This window comes from Podarcis vaucheri (genome assembly GCF_965113315.1).
Source record: "Podarcis vaucheri genome assembly, chromosome: 2".
Taxonomy (NCBI): domain Eukaryota; kingdom Metazoa; phylum Chordata; class Lepidosauria; order Squamata; family Lacertidae; genus Podarcis; species Podarcis vaucheri.
In genome coordinates, this window is record NC_138760.1 from 88010006 (window position 1) to 88037881 (window position 27876).

Consider the following 27876-nt stretch of genomic DNA (forward strand, 5'->3'; position numbering starts at 1 on the left):
GTGGTTCAATTATCTAGGACTGTGGCAATTTATGTTTTGGCTAATTAAGCTTTCTCCATGAGAATTCGACTCCAGCTTTCTTGGGAAGGTAGTCTAGAAATTACCTCTGAGGACTAAAGTAGATATAATGCCAGCAGTTCCATGTGCTGGATCTGTCCCAGTCACTTGGAAAGCAGGGGGTGTCAAGCAAAGGGTACCCGCAGATGAAGCGTGCAGAACCTGCTTACTGCCATGCAGCTTCTCTCCCAGCTAAACCCTCTTCTGTTTCTGGAAATTGAGGATAAGATATTCTGCGTTCCTCATCTGCATACTCCTTTTTTGCGCAGTGGCGTAGCGTGGGTTGTCAGCACCCGGGGCAAGGCAAGTAATTTGTGCCCCCTAACCCGTGGATTTGCACCCCCAACCCTAACCCCCAGATGTTGCTCCCGGTGCGGCCGGCCCCCCCTGCACCCCCCACGCTACGCCACTGTTTTTGCTGTCACATAATTGGCATTACTTTCCGTGGTGTAATAATCATCAAGATCAAGTGCTTCATAAATAAATGGTTTTATTTTTGTCTGGAAGCTTGCAAGTTGCCAGACATTGGCAAACTACATAAGGGTGCTACTGCTACTGCTGCTGCTGCTGATGATGATGATGATGATGATTATGATACCCTGTACATTTGATTGGGTTGCCCCAGTTATTATTATACCCTGTACATAATATATGCCTGGGATATATGATATAGGGCTCATCTCGTTAGTACTGTAAGGTCATGTGGTGGCAAGACAGTATAAAATGTAGCCACAGTACCTTTCAGCAGGAATCTTACCACCCTACATTTCTGGAGTCCAGCCATCAACTGACACTAATGGACCAGCTTAAAATAATTGTAAAGTTTATTTTACAAAAGAAAAGCAGCATATACAAATATGTTGGTTCTTACACATAATTACAGTCATACCTCATGTTACGTTTGCTTCAGGTTGAGCGTTTTCAGGTTGCGTCCCATGGTGACCCGGAAGGACCAGAAAGGGTTACTTCTAGGTTTTGCCACTTGCGCATGCGCAGATGCGCAAAATGACATCACGCGCACACGCAGAAGTGGCAAATCGCGACATGCGCAGACGTGGGTTGCGTTCTGCTCATGTTGCGAATGGGCCTCCAGAACGGATCCCGTTCACAACCAAAGGTACCACTGTATATCTTAGCTTGCTAAAAAGGGTCAACCCCAACAGTAACTCAAAGTGTCCAGATAGTCTGGGTCCAGCTCTAACACCATCTTCAGTTCTTCATTCTCCCCTCAAAGTGGCTTGCTGGTCCATTTAGAACCACAGCTTATTATCTACAGTACTTTGACCCTGCCTGTCTCCAGTAGGGGGAAGTCATCCCTAACAAGAATGTCATCCACCCCACTGGGCAAATACTTCTTCACACTGCACATAGTTTAACTACGATATTCACAGTCACAAGATACAGTGATGGTCACCAACTTGGGTGGCTTAAAAAAGCGATTAGCATTTTTCCCATGGATTACTCTGTACGTGGTTATTAGTCACAAATTGTATGTCTTCTAACTGCTTACCTTCCCAAATGAGACAAAGTATGCATCTGCATACCAGTTGATAGGGATCACGTGTTGGTTTCACATGTCCTGCTTGTGTCTACTTTCATAGGCATCTGGCTGGCCACTGTGAGAACAGAATGTTGGACACGATAGGCTTTTCAATGTATTCTAATAACATTTTCTTCATAGTTACATTTTACTTTTTCCTAGTTACATATTTCACTGTAAAATATCTGGGGGGGGGGTGTAGAAAATCGATGTAAAATGGCTCTTTAGATTTTAATCATTGTGCATAGCTCAATTTGAACAGTAGTAGAATAAGCTACTAGTTTACATTAATATGTAACCCGAATTTTTTGATCCCCTCCAGATTGATAGCAAAGTTTTGTGCTTGTTTTGTGCCATTAAAAATTCAGGGTAACATGTTAATGAAGCTTAGTTGTAGTACAGTGGTACATTGGGTTACAGACTCCGTTAACCTGGAAGTAGTACCTCGGGTTAAGAATTTTGCCCCAGGATGAGAACAGAAATTGTGTGCTGGCGGCGCAGCACAGTAGGAGGACCCATTAGCTAAAGTGGTACCTCAGGTTAAGAATAGTTTCAGGTTAAGAACGGACCTCCGGAATGAATTACAGTGGTACCTCGGGTTAAGTATTTAATTCGTTCCGGAGGTCCGTTCTTAACCTGAAACTGTTCTTAACCTGAAGCACCACTTTAGCTAATGGGGCCTCCTGCTGCCGCCGCGCCGCCGGAGCCCGATTTCTGTTCTTCTCTTGAAGCAAAGTTCTTAACCTGAAGCACTATTTCTGGGTTAGCGGAGTGTGTAACCTGAAGCGTATGTAACCTGAGGCACCACTGTAAGTTTGTAACCAGAGGTATCACTGTACCGGAGATCACTTACATTTTACCCAGCAGATGGCAGCAACAGTCTAACAACATCACTGTGTTCTCTACTGTGCTACTTTTAACAAAAACCCCCACATCATCTAAATTGTGATCTGTGGCTCAAATCTTGCCAGCTACTGAGGCTGGCAATGCCCATATAAGTTCAGCACAAACAGTTGGGCCTGGTGAGCATTTAAGGTCCCCAACCCTAATCTGCAGATTTGATGTTAGCCGCTCTGAGCCCGGATTCGGCTGGGGAGGGCAGGATATAAATAAATTATTATTATTATTATTATTATTATTATTATTATTATTATGCCAACAGACTTTCCTAGCACCATTCTTATACCCCATACTTTAACAGCTATTCTCCATGCCATGGAAGAAAGTGCTTGTGAAAGGTTCTCTAAGTTTGCAAGTGAGTTTACTATTGTGTACAGGTGGCTACTGCTTAAGGAAAAAATGTTTTAACAGTCCCATGCCCCTCCAGCTCATGAAACTAGTGCCATGGTTCTTTGGGCCCTGGCATGTGTGATTTAAGGCCCTAGCTTATGAAGTCTTCATAGACTTTTGCTCTTCACCTTCTGGTTCAGGTATAGGCTATGCTTCAAAGTGCCCTTTAAGGTATTTAATTACTGTTTTTATACCCTACTTTTCTATAAATGCTATACCCTGGAGCTGAGAATAAGGAAGCAAGCAAGGAGATGGCTTGAGCACAAGTGGAGGAAAAACTTGCAGTGAATGCAATCAGACATTGCTATGTGCTGATGTTCAAGCCTAAGCAATGGCGATGGAGGCAATTGTGTGCTTAGTTTGCTGTAAAGCAGACTTGTCCCAGGTAGCCAGTGCCTTATTACATGCTGGTCCTAGAGAGGGGATAGACCATACAGTGGTACCTCGGGTTACATACACTTCAAGTTGCATACGCTTCAGGTTACAGACTCGGCTAACCCAGAAATAGTACCTCAGGTTAAGAACTTTGCTTCAGGATGAGAACAGAAATCATGCTCTGGCGGCGCGGTGGCAGGAGGCCCCATTAGCTAAATTGGTGTTTCAGGTTAAGAACAGTTTCAGGTTAAGAACGGACCTCTGGAAGGAATTAAGTACTTAATCCGAGTTACCACTGTATAAGGCCCCTGTGACACATTTGCAAGGCATGTATCTACCAGGATTTGGACTCTACCCTTGAAGCAGGAGATTGTGTTCAGGTGTCCAGAATATCTTAATTGTCCAGGCCCTATCAGAAAAGGTACATTCTTAGTTGGATTTAACCTATAAGAACTTTTACAGCTCAGGAGCCCAATATATTTTGGATCGTCTCTCCCAATATGAACCTACCTGGACCCTTGAGTTCTTCTCAGGGGGCTTTCTCTGAGGTTTGGAGTGTGGCAATAAGAGAAAGAGCATTTTCCATTGTGGCTCCCCATCTGTGGTATTCTCTCTCCAATGAGGCAGACCCTTCAAGTGTCCCTATTTTTCAGGGGCATCCCTGATTTAGAGAAGCCGTCCCGGTTTCTGATTTGATCCCAGAAAGTCCCACGTTTCCTTAAAATGTCCCAATTGTCATTGGAGAAATGTTGGAGGGTATGGAGTTATCCAACCCCCAAGCTGTCTGAAGGCAATCCTGTATAGGGAAGTTGTTTTAAATGCTTATTGTTTTATTATGCTTTTGTATATGTTGTAAACTGTTTAGACTGCTGGGGCAACCCGATAAGATGTGTGGGGTATAAATAGTCAAATTATCGTTATAGAATGAGACATCCCTATTTTCATTGGAGAAATGTTGGAGAGTACGATGAGGTCCACATTATCTGGAGTAGATGGAATAAAGGGGCTTCACCAAGACCACAAACAATATAAGGCAAGGGTGTGGTCTCAGCCCCAAGCTGTTAAATTAGCTGGTTGATTCCACATTCCCTAATGCAACCAAACACTCATTGTAGGGAAGGTGAGTTAAGTTAAGTTCCTTCACAGATTCCACTCAAATAAATTCCAGTTCAACTGAATTATTCCCCAAATACCCCCCCCCAGATGTTCTCATCCCTCAAAAAAGCACTTTAAACAGTTCTGATACCCTCTTTTATAAGTTGGTGGGGCCTAGTATTTTAACAGATTTCTCTTTGTAGGCTTTGAACAGCATGTACCGTATTTTTCGCCCCATAGGGCGCACCGGCCCACAGGGCGCACCTAGTTTTGGGGGGGAAATAAAGGGGGGGGAATTATTTTCCCCCTAGCTTCCCCCGACCCCAGCCCCCAGAACAGGCTGCTATCCGCAAGCCTAGGGAGCCCGGCGGGAAGTCGCGCCGGTCTCCCCAGGCTTGCGGACATCTGCCCGAAGTCGCGCAGCTCTCCCATGGCTTGCTGAGAGCTGCGTGAAGCTCGAAGCCTGGGGCACGCTGAGCTCAGCGCGCCCCAGGCTTCAAGATGCAGGCAGCTCTCTGCAAGCTGTGGGAGAGCTGCGCGACTTCGCGCCGGGCTCCCATGGCTTGTGGATAGCTTCAGCGAAAGTCTGCATTCGCCCCATAGGACGCACACACATTTCCCCTTCATTTTTGGAGGGGAAAAATTGCCTCATATAGGGCGAAAAATAGGGCATATGATACTGTAATAAAAGCACTTTTAAAAATGTAAGCTATTCATGGCATCACTAATGTGGTGGCCATGGGCACCACAGCAATCTCAGGTACATCCTTGGCACCCACTAAGTTACCCTGCTCCACCCATTTTAATTTTTCAGGTTTTTGTTGTTATTTGCCTGTGGTTTTGTCTAGTTTTCAGCCTTTTTTTGGGGGGGTACGTGGTTTTTTTGGGGGGAGGGGTTCTTGGAATCACCAGTTTTTCTTCAGTGGTCCCCATGGCACTTTCTTAGATTTTTCAAACTGCACCGGGATCCAAAACGGTCCGGGAACCAGGCTGTGCTGCTACACTGAAAACTAAAAGGAAAGTGTTATAAATTAATCCAGAGGAGCACATTTAGGGTGTTTGTCATAAGTCTTAAAATCCGTATTTCTGGTCTATCTAATTAAAGAGCAAGACCTTGCCGTGAACTAAAGATGAAGAATACCGCACAAAATATTTCTAATAGGAATACAATATGCATTGCATTCTACTGGTAACTTTTCACATTACATCTGATACAGATAACTTATATATATATTTTTAAAAATAGTTTGAAAAAGTCTACTCAATTTATTTGCATCTTAGTAACTTGTTATATTAGTTTTGATTACTAAAAGTATCCTCAGTTTAGCTATAAATGAATGTAAATATTCCTGAAAACAGATGTCAGAAATCACAGAAAGTTTGTAAAGTGAGGTTATCTAGCATTGCATATTAAGCAACAATATATTTGAAAAATAGACAGTTCAGTGTAATTTATTTGAAATGCTTTGAGAACAGTGTAAGGCTATTATGCAAAAAAAGAGATTTAATCAATACATCAATTATTGAAATGAAGACATTACACGGTATCTCCAACATTTTGGCAAGTATTTGTCCTTTCAGTAGTTCACATCCTAATATACTTTCTACTTCCTTCTATTTTTAAAAATACTTCCACTTACTCTAGATTGGCTAATACTCAACTTCCAAAATGAAGCAATTAAAATAAATTACAAGCCTGAAATAGAAAACAACCATATTTAAAACCTATACATACAGAAATATGTTCTATAGAGTAAAATTGACCATAATTTTGTTTGAAAAAATATAGGTATTAACCTGCTTTTTAATCGATTATCTCAGCACGATTCCTCTAACACAGCAGAACATATTTACAAATTAAAATTGACATCTTATTTACTCTTACAGTTTTTCTGTAAACAAGTATGTATTTTGGCAATATCAATGCTTCTGCAGTGCTGAAGTTAGACTCCTCACTGTGCAGAAAATGGAAATAGTGGTATCAGAGAACATTTCAGTGCACTAGGTTGCAAATTTCAGGACCCTTCTTTAGAAAGGGTCAAATTCAGCATTACAGTACTGTTCAACCTTACATTTGAAAATAGAGTTTAATTCATAAGTACAAATTTTATTGACATTTTACCTACTTCAAGGGTGCCAAACTAGTCAAATGTAATTTTCAGATCAATAGGTTGAAAGAGTGGGTCAAACACTTTTTGAGGTGTGAGTTTCTTGAGATGCAGTAATAGTGAATGCTGTGTGCGGATGTCTTTAGAAACAAATATGCAGAGTGTGTGTGTGTGTGTGTGTGTGTGTGTTTGTAGCTGACTCCTGAATAAGCAAAATTCCTTTGGTGGGTTGCATTAGAAAAATGATTGCAAACCATAGTTATAAAATTAGTCACCCCTTACTTTAATCATAATTAAGCCAGAACACACCCAAATAACATGGAGGTTAATTCTCTGAACAGAGCCAATAAGAAATCAACATTTTTATTAGCATGTGGTGTAGTCCCAGTCCTAACTTTCTGTAAGCCTTTTACAGAAGTCTGGGGAGCCCACCTGGGCTTTGTTCTCAATTCTGGCCTTGAGGATGACACTGAACAGGTTCCCCATACAGGTCTTTTAATAGAAGTGTCTGTATCTGTGAATCACACATAAGAGAGCAGGCAGCGGATACTGGGATGACAGAAGAAAGGCTTATTTTTGTAGACATCACAAAATGGCTATCCTGAGGGCAGTATAACATTAGATACAGCTAAAATGTTAATATTTTAGAAGCACCATTTTGCATACAAACTGTCTGGCTGTGCACACAGAAAGGGCTACATAAAACAAAACACAGCAATTTAAACGAAGTATTTTGATGTTTCAGATTCTTTACTCTTTTAATGCTTTATTCTAAATGGGACAGTAGGTAAACTACCATCCAATTATCAGAAAACACCATCATATAAACTGGAATTTTCATCTGAAGATTCAGTACTGGCACACAACTTACTTTCAAATGACCTTTTAGCTTGCATCTGTGAACTGAGAAAATACATATTCTGCACTGGCCATAACTGTTAAATTAAGATGATGAAAGTCACCTATCAATCAATGAGACTCTTAGTTTTAGTCTTTCAAGCTTTTTTGAAACCTACACACATCATTCACAAACAATTTCTAGATGTGATAGCTTTAAAATGCTTTGTTCATCTCCTTGTGTGTGGTTGCCTTGTGAGAGGTCAAAATAGGGCACTTTATAAAACAGAGATTCTTGGTATGTAATATGCATAAAAACAGTAGCTTAGAGGTCATATCTACCAGCAAGACATTGGAAATAATTGGTCAAATAACCTCTCTCAGCCACAGAGACGTTTACAGAATTATCACAGGATTATAGTTGCCATATCAAATTATGCACACCAGCAGTTACAGTACTATGGTTTAAAGGTACAAATATAATAGAGACTGAGTTGACATTGTGACAAAAATATTAAAAAGTGCTTCTTGTTCCATATGTGGAATGCAAATACTGTACAGGTAAGACACAGAAGACCACTATGCAGTTGTTGTCAGACATTGCTTTCTATCTCTTTGTCAGTCTGCCAAGGGTATGTCTGCTCCATGTGGTCACAGTCAATGCTGATTTCACTGATGTCCATACTACAGTCAGACCCACTGTCTGATTGGTCCATTTGCTCAAGCTTAGATTCCTGCCGGGGTATTCTGTTCCTACTTGATGATGTACTCGATGATGTTAGTAAGGGGTCTTCGGAATCAAGTGTCCGGATTTCGCTTGATGCGCAGGAGACTGATTCTTTGGCTTGACGGATACAGTTGAGCCACTGCTGTTTGTTGAAGGTGTCATTTGCTTGCAGTGAGTGAGACTGGCTTTGAGATCCCTTTCTGAAGCTGACTCTAAAGAAGTTTTTAACTGAAATAAATGAGCCACATTAGTATATTCAATGCTTCTTGGAAGAGGACAGTGTGTGTGTGTGTGTGTGTGTGTGTGTGTGTGTGTGGTTGTTTTTAATAGACATATTTCCACATTAATGATGTACCAGAAGAGTGCACAACTTGGATCCCACTAAGAGAAATGCAGCCCACCACCCATGTATGAAGTCTCCCACATGATTTCTTCCACACAGTTTAGAAATTCCATGGAAGCAGAAGCAAAAGGAGAAATACAGTCATACTTCGTGTTGCATTAGGTTCATGTTGCATCTTTTTGGCTTGCGAACGCAGCAAACCCAGAAGTGTATATTTCCAGATTTTGCAGCACATGCGCAGAAGCACTCTATCATGCCATGCACGTGCGCAGAAGCAGTGCTCTAGTTACAGAATTTTCGGGGTGTGAACGGCACCCTGGAACAGATCGAGTCTGTAACTAGAGGTACCACTGTAGTGTTTTAACCCATGAGTGGACCACTATACAAGGTTTATAAGCTGGGCAGTCCCGCTTGAGAGAAAACATGTTTTCTGCTTTCTTCAGCTTGTTTTACTACAGAATTGACCTCTTTCCCCACCATTTTATTTTATTCTAACGAAAGTCACACACAAAAATTCAGCAATGCTAACCATCTGTGGCAATCAGCAACAGCCAGTCAGATGATGCAATGATTATAAGTACAAGCAACCACTGAATGACAAAGAGGGGAATGACATTTGTGAGAAGCATGCCACTGCTCTTCATAGTATTTTGTCAGTATCTGGGAATATGCACAGTGCTGTCCTCGTTAATTCAGTGCTGCTGGACAAGGTCATGGGGGGGCTGTCCTTTCTTCCAATAGTGATGGCAGCCATTTACTCTTGATAAACCCTTTCACCAACTCTCACTGGTGACGGATTTAGGGAAGTGCAACAGGTTTGTCCAAACTGGGCACTGAGCACAGAGGGTGCCACAGAGGACACTTCAGCAATGGCGAGCAACAAAAGGCAAGAGGTGGCAGTGGTGGAAGGCGCCAAATTCTGATGTTGCACAGGGAGCCACTAAAATTTTAAAGCTCAACGTCTGTCACCACTGGTGAGAACAGATTGGAGCAGTAGGTTCTTAGCATTATCATTTAAAATCAACTCCTGCAAGAGTATCCAACAGAAAACATGAAGGAATCTTTTGTCTTTCCTGACATGTTTTGATTTTGTAAGCTGACATACTACTTTTTTAAAATTTTGTTTCTTCTTTTTTTAAAAGTGAAAAATTAGTTTGCCTTTTTTATATGAATGAGACATGCTGGCTTATACTTCCAGAAAAGATAATGGAAGGGTACTGTGGTGCATGACTAAATTTCAATATTTTATAAAAGAGATATAATACAATGGATTCTTACTTCTCTCATTGTTGCTAAATGCACCACGTATGGATCCACCCAATCGCACCTCTCCATCTTGCAAGTCTTCTAGCACAAGATCCTTCACAGGGATGGGTTGCCGATACAATTGGTAACAGAGTTGTTCATTCTGTGTAACAGCTCGAGTAATTACCAGTACTTCTTGGAAGAGAAACACATGCAATTTCTGACCAAAAAAAAATAAAAAAATTTAATTGTGAGTTGTCACTCATACATTATTTGCTTATCACTTCTCTAGGGGTTTTTTAAAAAAAGAAACTAGCATCTAGTTAAATAATACTACCAAAGATGGGTGGAAATGGTCCAAGGGCATGGTCTGAAGGCACACAATGCAACCACCTTGCTGAAGGTAAGGAAGTTTCAGTCTAGGCCACTGACTGTATGGGAATCCCACCAGGGAATTGGATATATGCTGTCTTAAGTTCCATGATGGAAGAAAGTACTAGTATATTTAAATCTTGCCTAACAACAACAACAGTGTGCAAGGATGGCATCTTACAAGCACTCTGAAAAATGTGTTCCACAGTAATGGCACAAATATTACAGTGGTGTTAAAATTAGATAAAGATCAGTTTTTCTCTTACCCACAATGAGGAAGAACTATTCTATTATCCACCCTTATTCTAACCCCTGTTAAGCCTGCTTTTTTTTTACCCTAAATTAAAAGCAGTTACAATCTCTTTCTTACTTCTGAGACTTGATAATATTTCCCCATGACAGCCATCCAAAAGCAAACCATTGCAACTTTACATTTCATAGAATCATAGAATCATAGAATTGGAAGAGACCACAAGGGCCATCGAGTCCAACCCCCTGCCAAGCAGGAAACATTTAAAAAGAAGCAGTTCACTGATTATAAAAGAGAACAGTACTTAAGAAAGAAGTAAAACAATATTTTGTGTTTCCTAAAAATTAATTCCTTACCGCTCCCCGGTTGTTCTTTAGTTCACCATGACAGCACACGACACGTGAATCATCTATCAAGGAGTCCTTTTGGCCTTCATCGAGATAGATTAGCCTCTCTTTGTAATACTGGCATTCAGATTCACCAGTCTTTTTGTTGATTTCTGCCACTATTCCTTGGACAATATTAATCTGGGGAGGGGGGGATGGTTACAAATAAGTCATAAATTGCCAAGCCAATTTTGAAAGCATTTCTTAATATTATAGTTGGAAAAACAAAATGGGTGGATGGACTTCTGTAATGAGCAAAAAGAGGCCATGTGAGTGTTTGATACTTCAATATGGCTTTTCCATTTTAAGCATCAATCTGGTTCCAATGCATGTACAGGAATTCTATAAGCAAGAACATCTTCATTATGTCCTGTGAGCAGGCGTATGCTACATATATGTGAGAGGAAATCTGTCGTGCAAACAGAACTGCTTTATTCAATTAATCTAAATAAAGAGTTTAAATCCCCATCATTCCTTTCTGCTTACATATATACAGCAGGGCTTTGTATTTTGTATTCCTAGATAACTGCTACTTTTTTGCATGTTACAGAGCCCAATCAGTTTAACAGCTATCAGCCTTGCATCAGGGAAGTGGCTACAGGGAGAAAGCAAATGACCCAGGTTGCCCAAAGATGCAACCAGTACTTCCAGTAGCAGTTTGCATGAGTGTAATGGCACATGTTGCACCTGGCACACTCACACAAATCACATCTAGCAAAGGAATGGCAGAATCCATATACACACCAGGTCAGTGGATACTTCCTCTGCAAAGTGCATTCGAAGGGCCACTTGAGCTACTCAGTGTAAAGCAATTTTAAAATAAAGGTAAAGGTAAAGGTACCCCTGCCCTTGCGGGCCAGTCGTGACAGACTCTGGGGTTGCGTGCTCATCTCGCTTAAGAGGCCGGGGGCCAGCGCTGTCCGAGGACACTTCCGGGTCACGTGGCCAGCGTGACGAAGCTGCTCTGGCGAGCCAGCACCAACGCAGCGCACGGAAATGCCGTTTACCTTCCCGCTATAAAGCGGTACCTATTTATCTACTTGCACTTAGGGGTGCTTTCGAACAGCTAGGTGGGCAGGAGCTGGGACTGAACAATGGGAGCTCACCCCGCCACGGGGATTCAAACCGCTGACCATGCGATCGGCATGTCCTAGGCACTGAGGTTTTACCCACAGCGCCACCCGCGTCCCATTTTAAAATACCCGAAGCCTAAAAAGTCACAGAAATCTAACAAGAGAAGGGAAATATACACACATCTTTCTGAGAGAAGATATGTGAATCTACTTCTAATGATTTGCCCTTTAGGTAAGGTATTAATTAGTTGAAACACATACAGCTTCTTCGATGTGCTGTTGGTCTGGATGATCATTTGGCGTGTGTCGCAGAATCTCTCTAAGCAGTAGTGGGTACTTCACTAGACGGCTTCTTGGGATATCAAGGAAATTCCACAGGTCCAGTTTACGGCTGAAAGGTGACTCAAGACAACGCTGTAAGAAGTCTTGAACCCGATGATCCTGCTTCTTCTGGTCCAGCAAAGTTTTGGCAGCTACCTGGTTGCTACAGTAGCTATCATAGGAATTTAGACAAGGCAACTAAAGGAAAAATAAATATTTGGAATTATTATTATTATTATTATTATTATTATTATTATTATTATTATCCCACACATCTGATTGAAAATACAATTGATGATAATTGCTACTACTGGACGATATCAGTTAGAAGCCTGATTTTGTCACTTATTACCATCTAGCAGTGTAATGTCACTGGGAATATTTCTTAGAAACTTACAATCCAATAAGCAGCTGTTTAGAATGAGTGTAACATCTGTTGAGCCAGTAAGACACAAAAATTCCATGTGGCATACTGGTATTACCTGCTAAGATGTTACACTTTGCCTAGGAACACCATATTGCCAGATGCACTCACTTATTTATTTATGCTCCACTCTTTGAGAAAGTCCTACACAAAGCAGCTTACAATATTTTAAAATGCAAATCTGTTCCACGGAACCTTTAAAAACACATAGGCAACACCAAGAGATGATAGCAGTCTCTGCAGGAATTGCATTCCATCACTGTGAAGTCGCTGCCCAGAAGGCCCTATTATGCATTCTTGCTAGTCTGGGGGAGAGCTAGGATGCAGGCTCTCCAATTGGTAGCAATGGGTGGTTTCTACTATTGTATCAATACAGCCAACTCTTTTACGAAACAGATCACACCCTCTGATATTTGGATGAAGGGCGCTATATAAATTCAATAAATAAGAATAAACATATGGAAACTTTTACTGTTTGCCAATATGGGAATCTGGCTGTGGCATTCACAAAGTGAGTTGAAACTTGTCCAGTAGCAGCTGGCATGGTGGTTCACAACTGCTGTCCTGGCACTAGCATTGTACAGTTTATCTGGATAGGGGTCTGTCAGGACAACATAGAGGCCAGGTCAGGACTGCGCAGATGCGCTGGGGGAGCCAATCTGGTTCCTGTGCTGGTGCATCTGCAAAGCTCCAACTTCAACACTGTCCTGTCTCAGCCATATGCAGGTAAGCAGTAGTGGTGCTGGTATCAGGAGGGCAGCTGCATGGCTCTGCCCCACCACACTGGCCACTACTGATCTTGACTCCTACGTAACACAGAGTTAGTCCTCATACCCTTACCCTTCCTGCAGTGTTACTGCTTGGTACTAGTTCTCAGATCAAACATGGCTTAGATTAATTAACTGATGCAATTCACTTAAAAATATTGCAACAAGATTGTTTGTTAATCCCAATATCGCTGCCCATTCTTTGCACATTTAACTATTGATAGTTTTCACTTTTATAACCTTAAAAATGAGGAAGCAGATAAAAAGAAAACATAATTAACCATTTGTGAAAGTTTTCCATACCCAGCCCACAAGGATGTGACCAACACAGTCTGTAGATCCATCAGGCTTCCTAATTTCTTTTAGCCGTCTAAGAAGATCTGATGTAAATACATGAAAAACATGAAAAACTTAATTGGGGTGGGGTGGGGTCAGCTTGTAAAAGAATACTGAGGACTCTTCTATAGTAAAGTTCAACCTGTCAAGTACTGTTTGAGAGCCTTTCATTGCCTTTGACCATCTGCCTGTTTATCACTATTTGCTAATAAAACTCCTGTCAAATGATGCAAGACCCCTATTTTCACAAAGCAGTGAGCTATCCCATGAGAAAACAGCTATACACAAACTTGGGTGGTACACCCTGCTAGTGTTCCTCTTTCAGTGCCAAACTATACAAGGCACGGGAGAACTGTGATTAGTTGTCCCCACGTTTCTATTTTTAACAAAAAGGAACCGAGAACTCTGGTTTTGACGGAAGCAGTAGTGCTACAGAAAAGAAGAGGGTGTAACCATTCCTCACCACAACTGCTTTCCCAACCAAAATCCCACCCAAAGAAGCTGCTAGTAGGCTCACCTAGGGGGAAATACAGCTGGTATCATGCTGGTATTTATCCCCCATCCAGGGGGAGGAAAAATTAGGTCAGGACTTAAATTTTCACACAGACATGAATGCGTCAACCCTCTTCCCCAGCACAGGTGCTCCAAATCTGAATCAGAGCCCTTCCTTGTAATTTATTTCAACTAAAAACAGTAATTTCAGGAGACACAATGAATAGTTATATCTAATCTGTCTAGAAACATATGAATACCATCTGCTATCTACACACACACACGCACACACAATCATGATTATACAAATCTTATTAAGAAGTTGAAATGCACAAATATTTACAATATGCCTCTCGAAAACCTATATTGGGTTGAAAAGTCCCTGCCCCCCCCCCCCAGCATTTAGACATCTACTTCCATCTATTTTTTTGTGACTTAAGTTCTGTTGGGAACATTCAACTCTCGTAATGAAACTTTAACCGTGTAAATATAATTTCTGATAGCACCCAAACCGATTCCCAGATGTGTGTCAGTACTGACAATGGAAGTTGGAAGCTGTGGAGTCAACAGACAGGAATGACAACTAATGACACTAATGTTTCTGTAGTGAAGGTAAAATAAAAAGTGCCCATTCCAATGTACATTTTTCCTCCACAGATAAATTTTGTAGAGGTTTTTATCCAGTCTGCAGCCCAATATAATTCAACTGTTCCTCAAACAATGCTCCTCAAACTTATTTGGCACTTAGCAACTGATATAGAATAGAAATAATTATACCTTCATGCAAAGGAATTAAAGAGTCCAGTGTCCCAAATATTTGGTTTAATTCTTGCTCTGACATTATGGAAAGTTTAAGCATTGGGTCATGGTAAGCCTGCACAAAGATAGAAAAATCATTAAATAAATACATATTTGAAATTCCATTATTGGTGATAGCATTTAAACTCTGGCTCTTGTGCCTTAAAGTTTTTATATATTTGATTTAATCTGTACACACAGATCACAGAAACTGCCTGTGAACAAATTCAATAGAGGCACACAATAATTAAGGGTATAGAATACCTTCTTTGCTAACTTCAGGTCTTCTATCAAGTCTTCTTCTCCTTGTGAAAGTTCAAAAATTGCCTATAACAGAAGATATAACCTTGATAAATTTGCAGTTTCAAAATTTCTCAAGTAACATTTTAAAACTATGGATAAATGGTAAGTCCAGATTGCCACAGTGCCTATTGGGGTCGGGGGTAAACACAATTCAGTTAGCATTTAAACCCAAATCATTCAAATTTGCACTTTGGGGGGGCACAACATTGGGGGGGCCACCCACTGAAATTTGTGCACATCTTAATTTTACAATACAGTTATCCAACCATGCAATGTTTACAAAATATTATGCATATTAACATTGCAAAAGTGATTGCAAAATTCTGTGATTAATCAAAACTGCATGCAAAATTTCATTTATTAGGAAAAATCCACCCTAAATTGCTGAAGAATTTTTATGAGTTTTTTAAAAGAAATTTGCAAATTGCTGAAATGCAGAGAACTGAATTAAAATAATTACAGAGAAATGAAATTGTCAGATTCTTCCATTCCTAACTGTCAAAGCAAGAGAAGATAAAAAATGAGACCAAGCTTTAAGTCTATTAAAGTAATGTCCTTTATTTAATATCCTTCCCTTTGTGATGAAACTCATCCCTAAAATAATGGTGGAGAGCCTACTGGTGAAAGGTGGCATACAAAACTCAAACTCATAAAATACTGTAGTATCTCGGGTTACAGATGCTTCAGGTTACAGATGCTTCAGGTTACAGACTCTGCTAACCCAGAAATAATACCTCGGGTTAAGAACTTTGCTTCAGGATGAGAACAGAAATTGCGTGGCTGCACGGCAGTGGGAAGCCCCATTAGCTAAAGTGGTACCTCAGGTTAAGAACAGTTTCAGGTTAAGAACGAATTAAGTTCTTAACCCGAGGTACCACTGTAAATGGCTGTCCCAGGCAGTCTACCATCAGACACATACCAGACTGGCTTAGCTTCGGCAGACTGCTAAATCATGTGCCTTCAGACTATGCCCTGGGGCCTTTTAATAAAGGGTACTTGTATGATTCAGCATCCTATGCTAAGCTAGAACGGAATGCCATGCGATGCTGTGCATGGCATTTCCTCCATTTCTAAAATATTTTATTATGAATTCTTTTTTTCCAATGAAGATGTGAAGACAGTTAGTCCTGTTTCCCTCAGCTTGAAAGAGCCAGTTATTAGCTTCTGCCTTCTCTCGCTTCAGGAATGCAAGAATGCACTGTGTTGTCTTCGAAGGCTGTGATGGCTGCTTTTAAAGCCTGGAGTGATTGCAAGGAGTGATTGTGCATTTCAGTGTGTGCAAAGGAGATGGGTGGTGGCTAGTTCTTCCATGGAGGGAAAAATAGGACTAAAAAAAAGTTTATACACGAACATGTGTATCTTCACTTGCATTCCTTAATGCCATTTCAGGCAAGTCCAAAGAGAATATAAGTAAGCAAACCTCTTGCCGCTTGATTTCTTTGGATGTCAGCATCTGATTGACACAAACATCAAAGGTCTCACTCCAAAGTTTACTGTCTCTTCGCTTGGTGCTAGCAGGGGGTACATTTCTAGTCCAGGGTCTTGAGGCAAGCAGATCTGGCCGACTGTCACTGCGAAAACTGATGGAACGCTGTGAAAAATAAAAATAAAATAGTTATTGCTTTGCTAGGGTTGATAGTAAGGTTAATTGTCATCTTGTTGAGGACAAAGTAAAACTGCTGTTTATTCACACAATACTGTTTAATATTTTGGAATGAGAACTGACGCAGTTGCATCAAAAAGGAGGAGTTAGGAGTTGTCTCCCATACTAGTTCTGCTCAAACTAGATCCATTAAAAGTAATGGATTCAAGTTAGTAATGTCTATTGATTTCAATGGGTCTATTCTATGTAGAAGTAGCATTGGAGACAACCTTGTATAACAGAAATTGTTATCGAGCAGAAATCAAACACTTGCATTTACTGAAAGTGAAAATTATTAATAAAGTGCTTTTCATTACTTCCATATAGATGAGCAATATGCAAAAATAAATGCTTTACAAACAATACAAGAAATAAGACATGTTGTATCCCTTGTATTGAACCCTACTTAATTAATTAAAAAATCGGTTTTACCTGAAGCGTCTGACCGAATCGTTTCAAAGGAGTTGCTCGAACAGGAGGAATTAAACTTGCTAGTGATGTCACTCTAGAAAGAGGCCTGACCCGCTTATTACTGGGCTCCTGTAAATTTTAGACAAAATACGTTTAGAATCATAAAACCAACACATTGATTTCATAATACAAGTATAGAAGTTCCAATGTATCCCAGTCCCCAACAGGGGACCCTATTCAGGACTCCAACTGGCTTGTAGTATTATTTGGTTCTCCCAGAAGGTTTCAGGCGAGGATAAAGCAAAACCACCATCCTGAATACTTTCCACAGTGTGCCATATAGTGCTAATGGGTGCAAGACCAAGTTTGGCTGTCAGCTTTTGGCCCCCAAAGGCCCCCAGGATGACTTAGAAAGGATAACACACAAATACAAAATTCAAGTACCAAAAAAAATACCTTACAAAAACTTAAGACAAACAACCTTAATATTTCAAAAATTATTAAAAGCCAAATGCATTTATTTTCCTGCCCAAACAACAAAGAGCAGTCCCCAAAAAGATGTCAGAGAGAGCAAGATTAAACCTGAGTATGTTGTTGTTATTATCATTTCCCCCTTTTCCATTTAAAACAGGTAAAGTGTTACTGGTAGGAAGGCAATCAGACATGAAATTAAACAAAAATGGTAAAGACAGCAGCAAGCCCAGAGGATCACCATTGGGAGGGAATTCTACTATTTTGATGTCTCTGCCAAAAAATGTCCCATCTCTCATGCTCACCTATCTGATCTGATGTAAAGACAAAACTTAGCAGGGTCTCAGCAGCCTATCTCAAAGGTTGTGCAGGTTCATGGTGGATTAGGTGATTTCTGAAGATTGCTATAAACTGTGGAGAGAGGTAAAAAACCGTCTGTTGTCCTTTACTGTCTCCTGAGCTCTCCCCATATAGCACAGGGAAGGGGGCTAACTGCATGCACCTCTCTACCAGCCTTAACAGACACCTCCTGGGGTTCAATCTGTCAGGGGCTTGTGCTGACTAATACTTCCCCTATGACATTCCACCTCCAACATCCTCAGCATTTCATTGGTCAACTGCCCTTGACAATTTCTGGAAGATGCTAAGCAAAAAATCTCATTAGGCCATTTGGGGATAAAAAAGACCCCCACAACTCTTTTCTCATACCCCAAGTATGCAGAAATCACTACCTTAGTAGGGTATTAGTAAGACTCGGCATGAGTACAACCAATTCTCATGTTTACTATTAAGATTATTTTGCTCAATGCACACAGCTGGCAAACATATGAAACATCAACAATACAAGAAGAAAATGTTTTGGAGAGAGAAAGGATGCACAACCGACATATGTAACTTCACACACCTTAGGGTTTAATCCTGTGCATGTTTACTCTGAAGTAAGTCCCATTGTGCTCAATTGGGCTTATTCTCAGGTAAGTGTGCATGCAATTGCACTGTTAAAACATTCATGCACATACATTTAATCACTTCCCTGTCTCATCTTGCAATGCAAAAGGTTCAGCAGCTATGCTTGTTATCATGACCTTGCCACTGAAAGGCATAGATACAGTTTCAAAACAGAAGTCTTTAGCCTCAAATATTTCTTCCAGCTGAGAGTCAAATCATTATGCATTTCTGTGTTACCAGATCTCCAGCAAGCAAGAATTAGAGAGTTTAAGATTACAGTATTTGCGAAGGTCATTTGTACATTTGATTGTATGCATATCTCTCAAATTTATTACGCAATTATAAAACATCCACTATGTATTTAAAGAACTGAGTTTTTAACAAAACTCAATAAGCATCTATCATCAAAGAGCAATTCAAGAACCAAGATATACAATTAACAACTCACTATTTAACCCCTTTTGTGTCAAGAACCTCTGAAGGATTAATACTCTTGTTTCTGCACACACACACACACAAATGTAAACAAAGGTATAAAAAGCAGGAAAAGCTATAGCAGTAAATATTTTTTGAAAGTTTACGATTACCCTTGCTTTCCTAATCTCCATCCGACATTGAAGAGATCGTGGGCAGCACATGTAGACGGCAAGACTTGACAGAAAAACCCAAATCTTCCAGGTGACGTGAAACACATCAAAAATCACATTTCAGGAACATCCTAAGTCCATTCACCTCTCTTTTTCAGCCATGATCATGAAGTTTGCTTAAGCATCATATAATTCTAGTTTACTAGAAAAAACACTGGTGTAATAAACCAGCTCTGACTACTATCTTCCACATGCTAGCCATTCATATTAGCAATCATTTCTGGGGTTAGGGGTGGGGGGAAGGAAATCAGAGCATTAGCAACTTCATTAATAGTGATTAGAAATATCACTTCCATCAGCACAGCTACGGAGAGGAGAACTGGAAGCCAGCCACATATTTATTTCTCCACAAATAAAGCTGAAATCCAACAATATTCCTTAAAGCATGGAAGAAATATATTTTAAAACCCCACACAAATAACTGATTCATCCACTTGGCAGTCCTGGTTGCAAACAAAAAATGCAGTCTGCCCTCAAATCTTCAGCAGAGGTGCATTCTGTATCCTTCGCCTTCATCAGCAGTCCCTTGGCTCAGGTTTTTTGTTAAGTACATTTATTTTTATGCCACTGCAGCACCACTGGAATACTGAACACACTAGAAAAGACATTCAGCATTCACTATGATTCTCCTCTCAATGGCGCCTCAGCCATCAGCTGTTTCTTATTTAGCATGCCAGTGATGCTGTGCCAGAACAGAGAGACGCTTCTTCACATCAATCACACTGCACTGCAGTCCCGGTGGGATAGAGCTACGCCACAGTGCACACAGTTAAAAACACCCTGCCTGGTTATATATTCCCTTTAGTTTCAATGACTACAGAATATAGCAATATTTTTAAAAAACTTATACAGCTTGTTTCCACAATTAGATGTAGAAGTTGCTTGAGAGTTGCTGTCCTTAGACTACAATTGCTGGCAAAGTGAATGAGGAGTTCCAGAATGCTTTAGTCACACACCCTTATTTCTCCCCATAAACAGTAAACTTCACTAAATGAACAACCTGCTCTTGTCCTTGAATAAAAGACGGAAACACGTGATATTGCAGGACAAGCTGACTTTCAGTGCTCCCCTAACTTTCGATTTGCCATGCACACATTGTGCCTTTGAGATGTTCACCCAGACCCTAGGGAGCTCCTTAGCCATAAGATAGCTTTCATGCAGCTGGGGAAATGATAAAAAAGACCCAATTATCTGAGCAGAGCAGGATCCCTTTGGCTTTTCTCACAGGATTGGCATTCCTGCTGCTGGCACACTGCCAATTTAGGGACTGGGCTCTGGGAGTGTGGCTGAGTCAATCAACGTTTCTCCCAGCTGTATAGGGGCAATCACTCATAAATCAGAATCTCCCACACAGTTAGGAAAACGTCTAAAGAGCATTCAAATAAATAAGCTTAGAGTCAAGATAGGATGTTATTAGGATAGAAAAACCATGTAAACTGACTTTACTGGCTGTGACATCTGCACAGGAAGAAGGAGAAATGCATGTTCAGTCCCCCTTCTCTAGCAGCTATGGAACCAGATACCTTCAGAAAGGAAGATTTTTATTTCTCTAATGCAAGTGCTACAAAACTGAAAACTCTGCAGCTGCCTGGTTTTTGGAGGAGGCACACAGAGGCAACTGAGCAGTCTGCCATCTGGATAATATTGCACTGAATGAGAGATAGGGTCAGTATTTAGTTCGTTGTTTATTAAAATAGCTTCATATCAGTTAGAGTCCTTCAGCTGTTCTTAATTAGTCTCTAGCCAAGGTGTGAGCACCTTTGCTTAAGGTAAAGACATACTTGTTGTGTCAACACTCCCTGATGTGTACACAAACAGAAACCAAATTGATACTAATGAAGCCATTAGTGGTGATGTGAACAGCTGGGGGGAAAGTGCTATGAAATGCTAGGTGGGGACCGTTTCACTGCACTCTAAGGTGATATTGTGAACATATAGGGTAGGCTCCCTATGCAGTTTAGAACCTTGGAGTCTACATAGTAAATATCCCTCCAACTTGAGAGCAATCTGACTATGACATCTGTCACCTGATTGATCACCAGGGTTTAGGTCATGTGCTTTAATATTTTTAGATCTTTTATTGTAATTTTATTGATACATGATAAATTATGTATTACAATTTTGATATAAGCCACATTGGGAACGTTTTGGCCCTGGAAAGTGGCACATAAAACTTTGAAATAAACAAATACATTCCAACTGACCTCTATTTTTTGCTCTAAACGAGGAAACTACCACTATCAGCTTTGGAGCAAGCCGGAATTTTAAATTAGGCTAAACTATATTAAACTGATACATGATTAACTTAACCCAGCGAGAGCCTGCAAACCACAGGTCAGGGAACCTTTATCCTTTTTATAGCCTGCTGAACAATAAAATGATTTTCTTGCATTCTCTACATCACAGAATTCACAAGCTGGGTAATTTGTGACTGAAATTAACAAATTCTAGTCTTGAAGGAAACCTTTCATTAGAAAACTCTGTAATCACAAAAGCTACTTCTGTATTAGGGTTTTTTGATGGCCATCCAGACTGACTCCCAGATTGGTTCCAGATACAAAAAGGGTGCCGCTAGTTGTTCATACATTGCAGGGCAAATGGTGAGTGCTGTCAGTTTTAACAATGCAACTGAGCTTTTTGGGTGGGCTGGTGTGTTTATCCCACCCTTGGAAGATGGTCCAAACTATCAGAGGCCGGCTCCCCACCCTGGACCATCAAAACATCTGTTAAGGTCCTTTACTCACTGCTGTGTACTATGGCCTGGAACCACTATGCTATACCAACTCTCCAGAAATGGACTGTATAAAGTAACTGGAAATATAGCAAATAAAGACAGTTGCAGAAGAAGCAACAACAGCTAGCCCATGTATTTCATCACACTCCAAGAACCAAAAGTGTATTAACAATAAATAAAAGTTTGGTTGTGTTTTTTTTAAGAGAAGGTTGCAAGATTATTTACAGGGCAATGTAGCACTAATTAGGGCTAGAATTATATGTTCTGGAAAACAAATTAGTCTGCACTTAACACTGTAACAGAATACTCTACAAGGTGAAAGAGTATACTGTATAGTCTTAGTTTCAAATACAATCTGCCGGCCTCACAAATAAAACAAAACAGAACCATTTTGTTTCAGACACCTTATTCTTGGCACAGTTTCTATGCTCATTTACTTTCAAAGTTTCTAGTTTGGTCAACACTGTATTGGTATGTCAACATTTGTGATGGCAGAAAGCCTAAAAAAATATTATTTGTGTTAGTCTGCTACTGATTAAATTGGCACTAGATAAAATGGTTATAATAAAATAACCTCAAGTACTGAGCTTTAGTAGAAAACCGCATTAGGAAAAAGCCTCATTCAACCTCCATTCCACAGGAAGTTATCAATATTTAGAACTAGACAGAGCTTTGCTATTTCTTTTAATTATGCAGGTTGGGAGGGGGTACTTTTGGAAATGTAACATGCGGGTGCAGTCTTAAAGAAACGTCATTGGGAGTAAATCTGAATTCCATGGTAGGTACTTTTAAATAAATACGCATAGAAGCTGGTTACAAATAAAATATTTTGAACTCAGAAACATCCCTGCCCCAAGTTGAAAATAATCTGTTGAACAATGTCAAGCTAGCAAGGGTCAATATTTAGTTTAGACACACCCCAGGAAAACTAAGCCACTGATTTTGAAGGCTGCACCCCTGAAGGCTCTTTGAGTTACAAAAGCATCCTTGGTATATCTGCTTGTAGAAGTACCTTTTCTGTGGGATCAACAGGGTTATCTCTGTTTTTCAAAAAAATCATAAGTGGCCATTCTAGTATTGGCGGAATAACTGTAGTCTAGGGAAATAAGCACTCCTGGATAGTGCCTTTTATTTCATTGGTACACTCTGCATGAGGGACGTGGGTTGCGCTATCGGTTAAACCACAGAGCCTAGGACTTGCCAATCAGAAGGTCAGTGGTTTGAATCCCCACGACGGGGTGAGCTCCCGTTGTCCGGTCCCAGCTCCTGCCAACCTCCAGCGGGAAAGTAAACAGTGTTTCCGTGCGCTGCTCTGGTTCGCCAGAAGCGGCATAGTTATGCTGGCCACATGACCCGGAAGCTGTACGCCGGCTCCCTCGGCCAATAAAGTGAGATGAGCGCCACAACCCCAGAGTCGGTCACAGCTGGACCTAATGGTCAGGGGTCCCTTTACCTTTACACTCTGCATACTGGCATGGTGAGGAGCACCTTTGCTATGCAGCTCAATATAATTAGTATTCAGTATAGAGAATTGGGTGCTGTTCATATTCCTGGAATGACCTGGGCATGACCTCAGATAATGAGCAAGAGGATGTGGCTAAAACACCTTTAGATTTCTGCCAGCATTGCTAATTCAAGCTCTTAATCAGTACATGTGGTTAATCTAAAATGCCAACCAGAGCTTTATGCTGCACAGCACAGCAGAAATATCACAGAAATGTCAGCATCATTAGGCTGAACAGCATTATTTTATTTATTTATAAGATTTCTTACTTGCCCTACACCATAAGGGTCCAGGACAGGTTACAACAATATAACAATATATTAAAGTCAGTTAAAACAATTTATATCAGGAGAGTAGGTTGGGTCCTAAAATTCAATTTAAAAATACAATAGTAAAATGAAAAAGTACTTTGCAACCATAGTACGAATGAATTTTGACAAATATATTAATGTCTTCATTGAAATAATTTGGAGGGTAACATGCTTCAATTTTAGTTCTATTGTATATTATTTACTTGAAACACTTTTACACCACCCTTCATACTATTCACTGCACATTCCATTCAACAGTACAGCTGATAGGGCTGTACAGTTATTAGCCTGAAGAAAATCTCTTTGTTATTTTCAAGTAAGAATAATCATTGTCTTTTGGGATCAGAGCCTGACTGTGGGCAGAGAAGAGGAAGTGATAGAGCTGCTGAATCCAAACCTAGCCCATTTCCTAGAAAGGTGCCCACAATTCACTTCTCTGAAGTGCCAGTGGCAACAGGGGAGAGGGGTTCTTGAATCCCACTTTTGAAATGCTCTTTACCAATACAGGTGTGGGAGAGAAAATAGACCACTGTCACCCACATGTGTGGGGTAAATAACAACAACAACAAAATGGCTGGATACCTGGATTCAAAATGCGGACATTCTAGCAGGGGGAAACCCTCAGTAGCAGAGTTTAAACTCAAAAAGTCAAGCAACATTGTAGTGTTAGGAATATAGGTTGTTAGACCCTTTTATCCTGCTTAGTTGCATACAGAACTCACCTTTTTCTACCACTCTTGCAATGAACAAGCCATACACTGTTAAATAAATTTTAAAATGTTTTACTTACAAAATGTTCCAAAGGTCAGATTCAGGCATTTATTCAAGCAGCAGCTAGGAAAACACAGGCAGAATACTCTTGGGTAAAAAATACAGAAAGATAGCTTCAAACATGTGCTCTAAACGTGGAGCTTTCTTAGGCATTTCTTCCCTGGTCAGTTACATGACACAGAAAAAGGGAACAGGAAGAGAAGGCTTCACTTCTTCCCTCATGGAAAAGACGGGGTGTGACCTAGCCAAGTCTAGGAATAGAACTCTCTTGTCTTAACCCCTCCATGCACTAACTAGCACTCATGCATAGCTATGTTTCACTGCAATTTCCCACAGGAACAACAAACATTTATTTTATCATTCTGAAATCAAGATAGATCTTGATTCATTTCAGTTGATGTTAGGTTGATTTTTATCATTTTAAAAATGTGTGTGTGTGTGAGTGTGTGTGTGTGTGTGTGAGAGAGAGAGAGAGAGAGAGAGAGAGAGAGAGAGAGAGAGATTAACTGTTCCTGCTTGCAACACTGTTATAATGTTGTTTTTATATTCTTGTACGTTTCTCTGAATATTATTTGTAATAGAAAAGCGACCTAGAAGCATTTAAAATTAGGTTTTAAATAAATAAATGCAATATTTTGCATTCTCTCTCACACATACTCTTCTTTTTTTAAGGGCTGAAGGAACATGTAGTTTAAACAAAATAATTCAGTTGTTTTAAAACTGTTATGGGTGGGATGGTAGGTGGAATGCATCACACATTCCAAGCACTGTCCAGCTGGTACCTACGATAGTCACACCAAAACACACAAACTGCAACAAAATCCATTCTGGTTTACAGACATTATGCCCTTTACAAGCTACATTGTACTTTGCTCACAAAGTGCTTAAAGGGAAAAGGATACAGATTAGGGTAAACAGGGATAAATCTAGCCCTCTGTGAGGCAGGTAAACAGGATACATAAGAGTTTCCTCGCCAGAAATTCATTTCATGTATTGCAACTAAACAGTTTCAGAAGGGCAAAAAAGAAGTGTGTGTATACTGAAGGCAATGAGCTTTATGGTACTGATCCCCAGTTTTTAAAAGGCTGTTCAAAAACACCCCCATCACCTATATAATTTTAGAAAAATCCCCTCCTGCATCTCAAATCGCCTCAGAATATCTGCTATTGAGTCTTGATACAACAGGCTGAAGAGTAGATAAATAAGCACAGAGGAGACAAGGAAAGAAACAGGAGGAGAAGCTATAAATATTTCTTTTCTTTTCCTTTTCCTTTTCCTTCCTTTTCAAGAGATGCATGTTTGAAATATTAATTTTCAATGAACAATGCTGATGAATAAACCTTTTCACAACAACATTGTTTATTGCTTCATGTGTGTGTAGCTTTGTCTTAAAAATGAAACTATTCAGCTGCCGCACATGAAATGACTTTCTGGGAAGGAAACTCTTTCTCATGTATCCTGTTTACCTGCTTCTCAGAGGGCTAGGTTTATCCATGTTTACCCAAACCTGCATCCTTTTCTCTTCAAGTACTTCATGAGCAAATAACAATGCAACATAAAAAGGGCCCAATGTATGTAACCAGCGGCTCCTATATGAAGTCACCACATCAAGCAGCATGCTAAAAATACTTTCAGAGAATCTCAGAGATACAGACTCCTCAGGAAGGAGAGCGTTCATCACTTCCGGCTCCTTCACAGCTAGCTTGTCAAAGCACTCTGCACCTACAACTCCTTTAGACTCACTTTCTTCTGTCCAGTAACCCTCCCAGCCCAGCTTCCATATGCTCTATTGGAGTAATGTTGTTTCAGTCTGCTTCACACTTGGAATCATTTAGCAAGCAGGAACACAGTGAGACATATCAAAATTGTGAGATGTGTGCATGGGATCAGTGACAACAGGCCCCTTGTCCAGGGGCCAGAATGTATCTCTCAACTCTGCAGTGGTAGTGATGCTATGCAACTAGAGGTTGTTCATAACAGCTAGCCAGGAAAGTAAAGGCAGCTCTCTCCAAAGTCCCTGCAGTCTCTGGTAGCTAACTCTGAGAGGTCAGAGTGAAGAGACATTTGGCTGGATTCAGCTCAGTACAGTGGTACCTCGGGTTAAGAACTTAATTCGTTCTGGAGGCCCGTTCTTAACCTGAAACTGTTCTTAACTGATCTTAAAGCTACCACTTTTGCTAATGGGGCCTCCTGCTGCCAATGCACCGCCAGAGCACGATTTCTGTTCTCATCCTGAAGCAAAGTTCTTAACCCGAGGTACTATTTCTGTGTTAGCGGAGTCTGTAACCTGAAGCGTCTGTAACCTGAGGTACCACTGTAATTGAGCTAGCGGGAGTCATTGCAATGAGTTCACTAGCTTGACAGGGCTTCCCCCACTTCTTTGCCTTGAGCTCCTCAGTAGGCTTTGGATGGTTGGAAGAACCCCCAAGAAGAGCAGGCACATGGAAGGGAGTAGTGGAGAGAATGTTCCATCAGGCAAGCAGAACTGCTTACGCTAAATGCAACAATCTCCTTAAAGTGCTGCTTTGAATTCCACCCGGTGATAGTCACCAACGTGGCTGGTTTTAAAAGAAGATTACACAAATTCATGGAGTATAAGGGTATTATGCTGTTATTTATTTATTAAAAACAAAACAAAACTCAAAGTGGTTTACAAAAAGATAAAAAATAGAAATCATGAAAAAATTACAGCCATACTCTAACATACTAAAGCAGATTTAAGTTACCTCAACTTTCTAAGCATGTGGATAGGCTTGTCTAAACAAGAATGTTTTTAGCAGGCACCAAAAAGAGTGCAGTGAAGGTGCCTGCTTGATCTCAACAGACAGGAAGTTCCAAAGTGTAGATGCTGCCACACTAAATGATTGAGTTCTTACAAATGCAAAACAGGTATTATGTGGCACCTGTGGTAGTGCCAATTCTGCCAATTGAAGTGGTCAAGTGGGCATGTGTGGGGTAAGGCAATCTCATAAGTAAACTGGTCCCAAGTTGTTAACCCTGATAACTATGTGCTACCTCCCCTGTCAGAGGCAATGCCTCTGAATACCAGTTGCTGAAAACTGAAGGGAGGGAGGGTACTGTTGCACTCAGGCCATTGCTGTCTGTTTTCCACCGTCATCTGGTTGGTCACTGTGAAAACAGGATGCTGAACTAGATGGGTTACTGGCCAGATGCAGCAGGTTCTTCTTACACGTGCAACTTAGGAATTCTCAAACAGTATTTGAAAACTATTAGTCAGCTTGTATGTATCTTAGAGTTTTCTCTCTCTCATGTTTATTGTGGTATCTATTCTCATATT

At 40.5% G+C, this 27876-nt stretch overlaps 1 protein-coding gene and 1 long non-coding RNA gene across 10 annotated transcripts in view; one reads left to right on the forward strand and one right to left on the reverse strand.

The window, feature by feature from the left end:
• Positions 1–16026, forward strand: part of LOC309525531 — a 382776-nt gene extending 366750 nt beyond the window's left edge. Inside the window, exon 2 of the long non-coding RNA XR_014216388.1 lies at positions 15964–16026. This is a non-coding gene — a long non-coding RNA (uncharacterized lncRNA). The remainder of the gene's footprint in view (positions 1–15963) is intronic.
• ARHGEF3 (Rho guanine nucleotide exchange factor 3) overlaps positions 5794–27876 on the reverse strand; it is a 104463-nt gene continuing 82380 nt past the window's right edge. For 7 of the 9 annotated variants that reach the window (XM_082209887.1, XM_082209886.1, XM_082209892.1 and 4 more), the window contains 9 exons: positions 17214–17321; positions 16560–16730; positions 15101–15163; positions 14816–14912; positions 13514–13590; positions 11960–12217; positions 10596–10766; positions 9651–9837; positions 5794–8257 (listed from right to left, as the gene is read on the reverse strand). In XM_082209887.1, the coding sequence (XP_082066013.1) occupies positions 7896–8257; positions 9651–9837; positions 10596–10766; positions 11960–12217; positions 13514–13590; positions 14816–14912; positions 15101–15163; positions 16560–16730; positions 17214–17321 (1494 nt within the window). In that variant the 3' untranslated portion in view covers positions 5794–7895. Of the gene's footprint in view, positions 8258–9650; positions 9838–10595; positions 10767–11959; positions 12218–13513; positions 13591–14815; positions 14913–15100; positions 15164–16559; positions 16731–17213; positions 17322–19198; positions 19235–27876 lie in introns of those variants that run through there. The other 2 variants (XM_082209893.1, XM_082209894.1) reach the window with 2 other exon arrangements.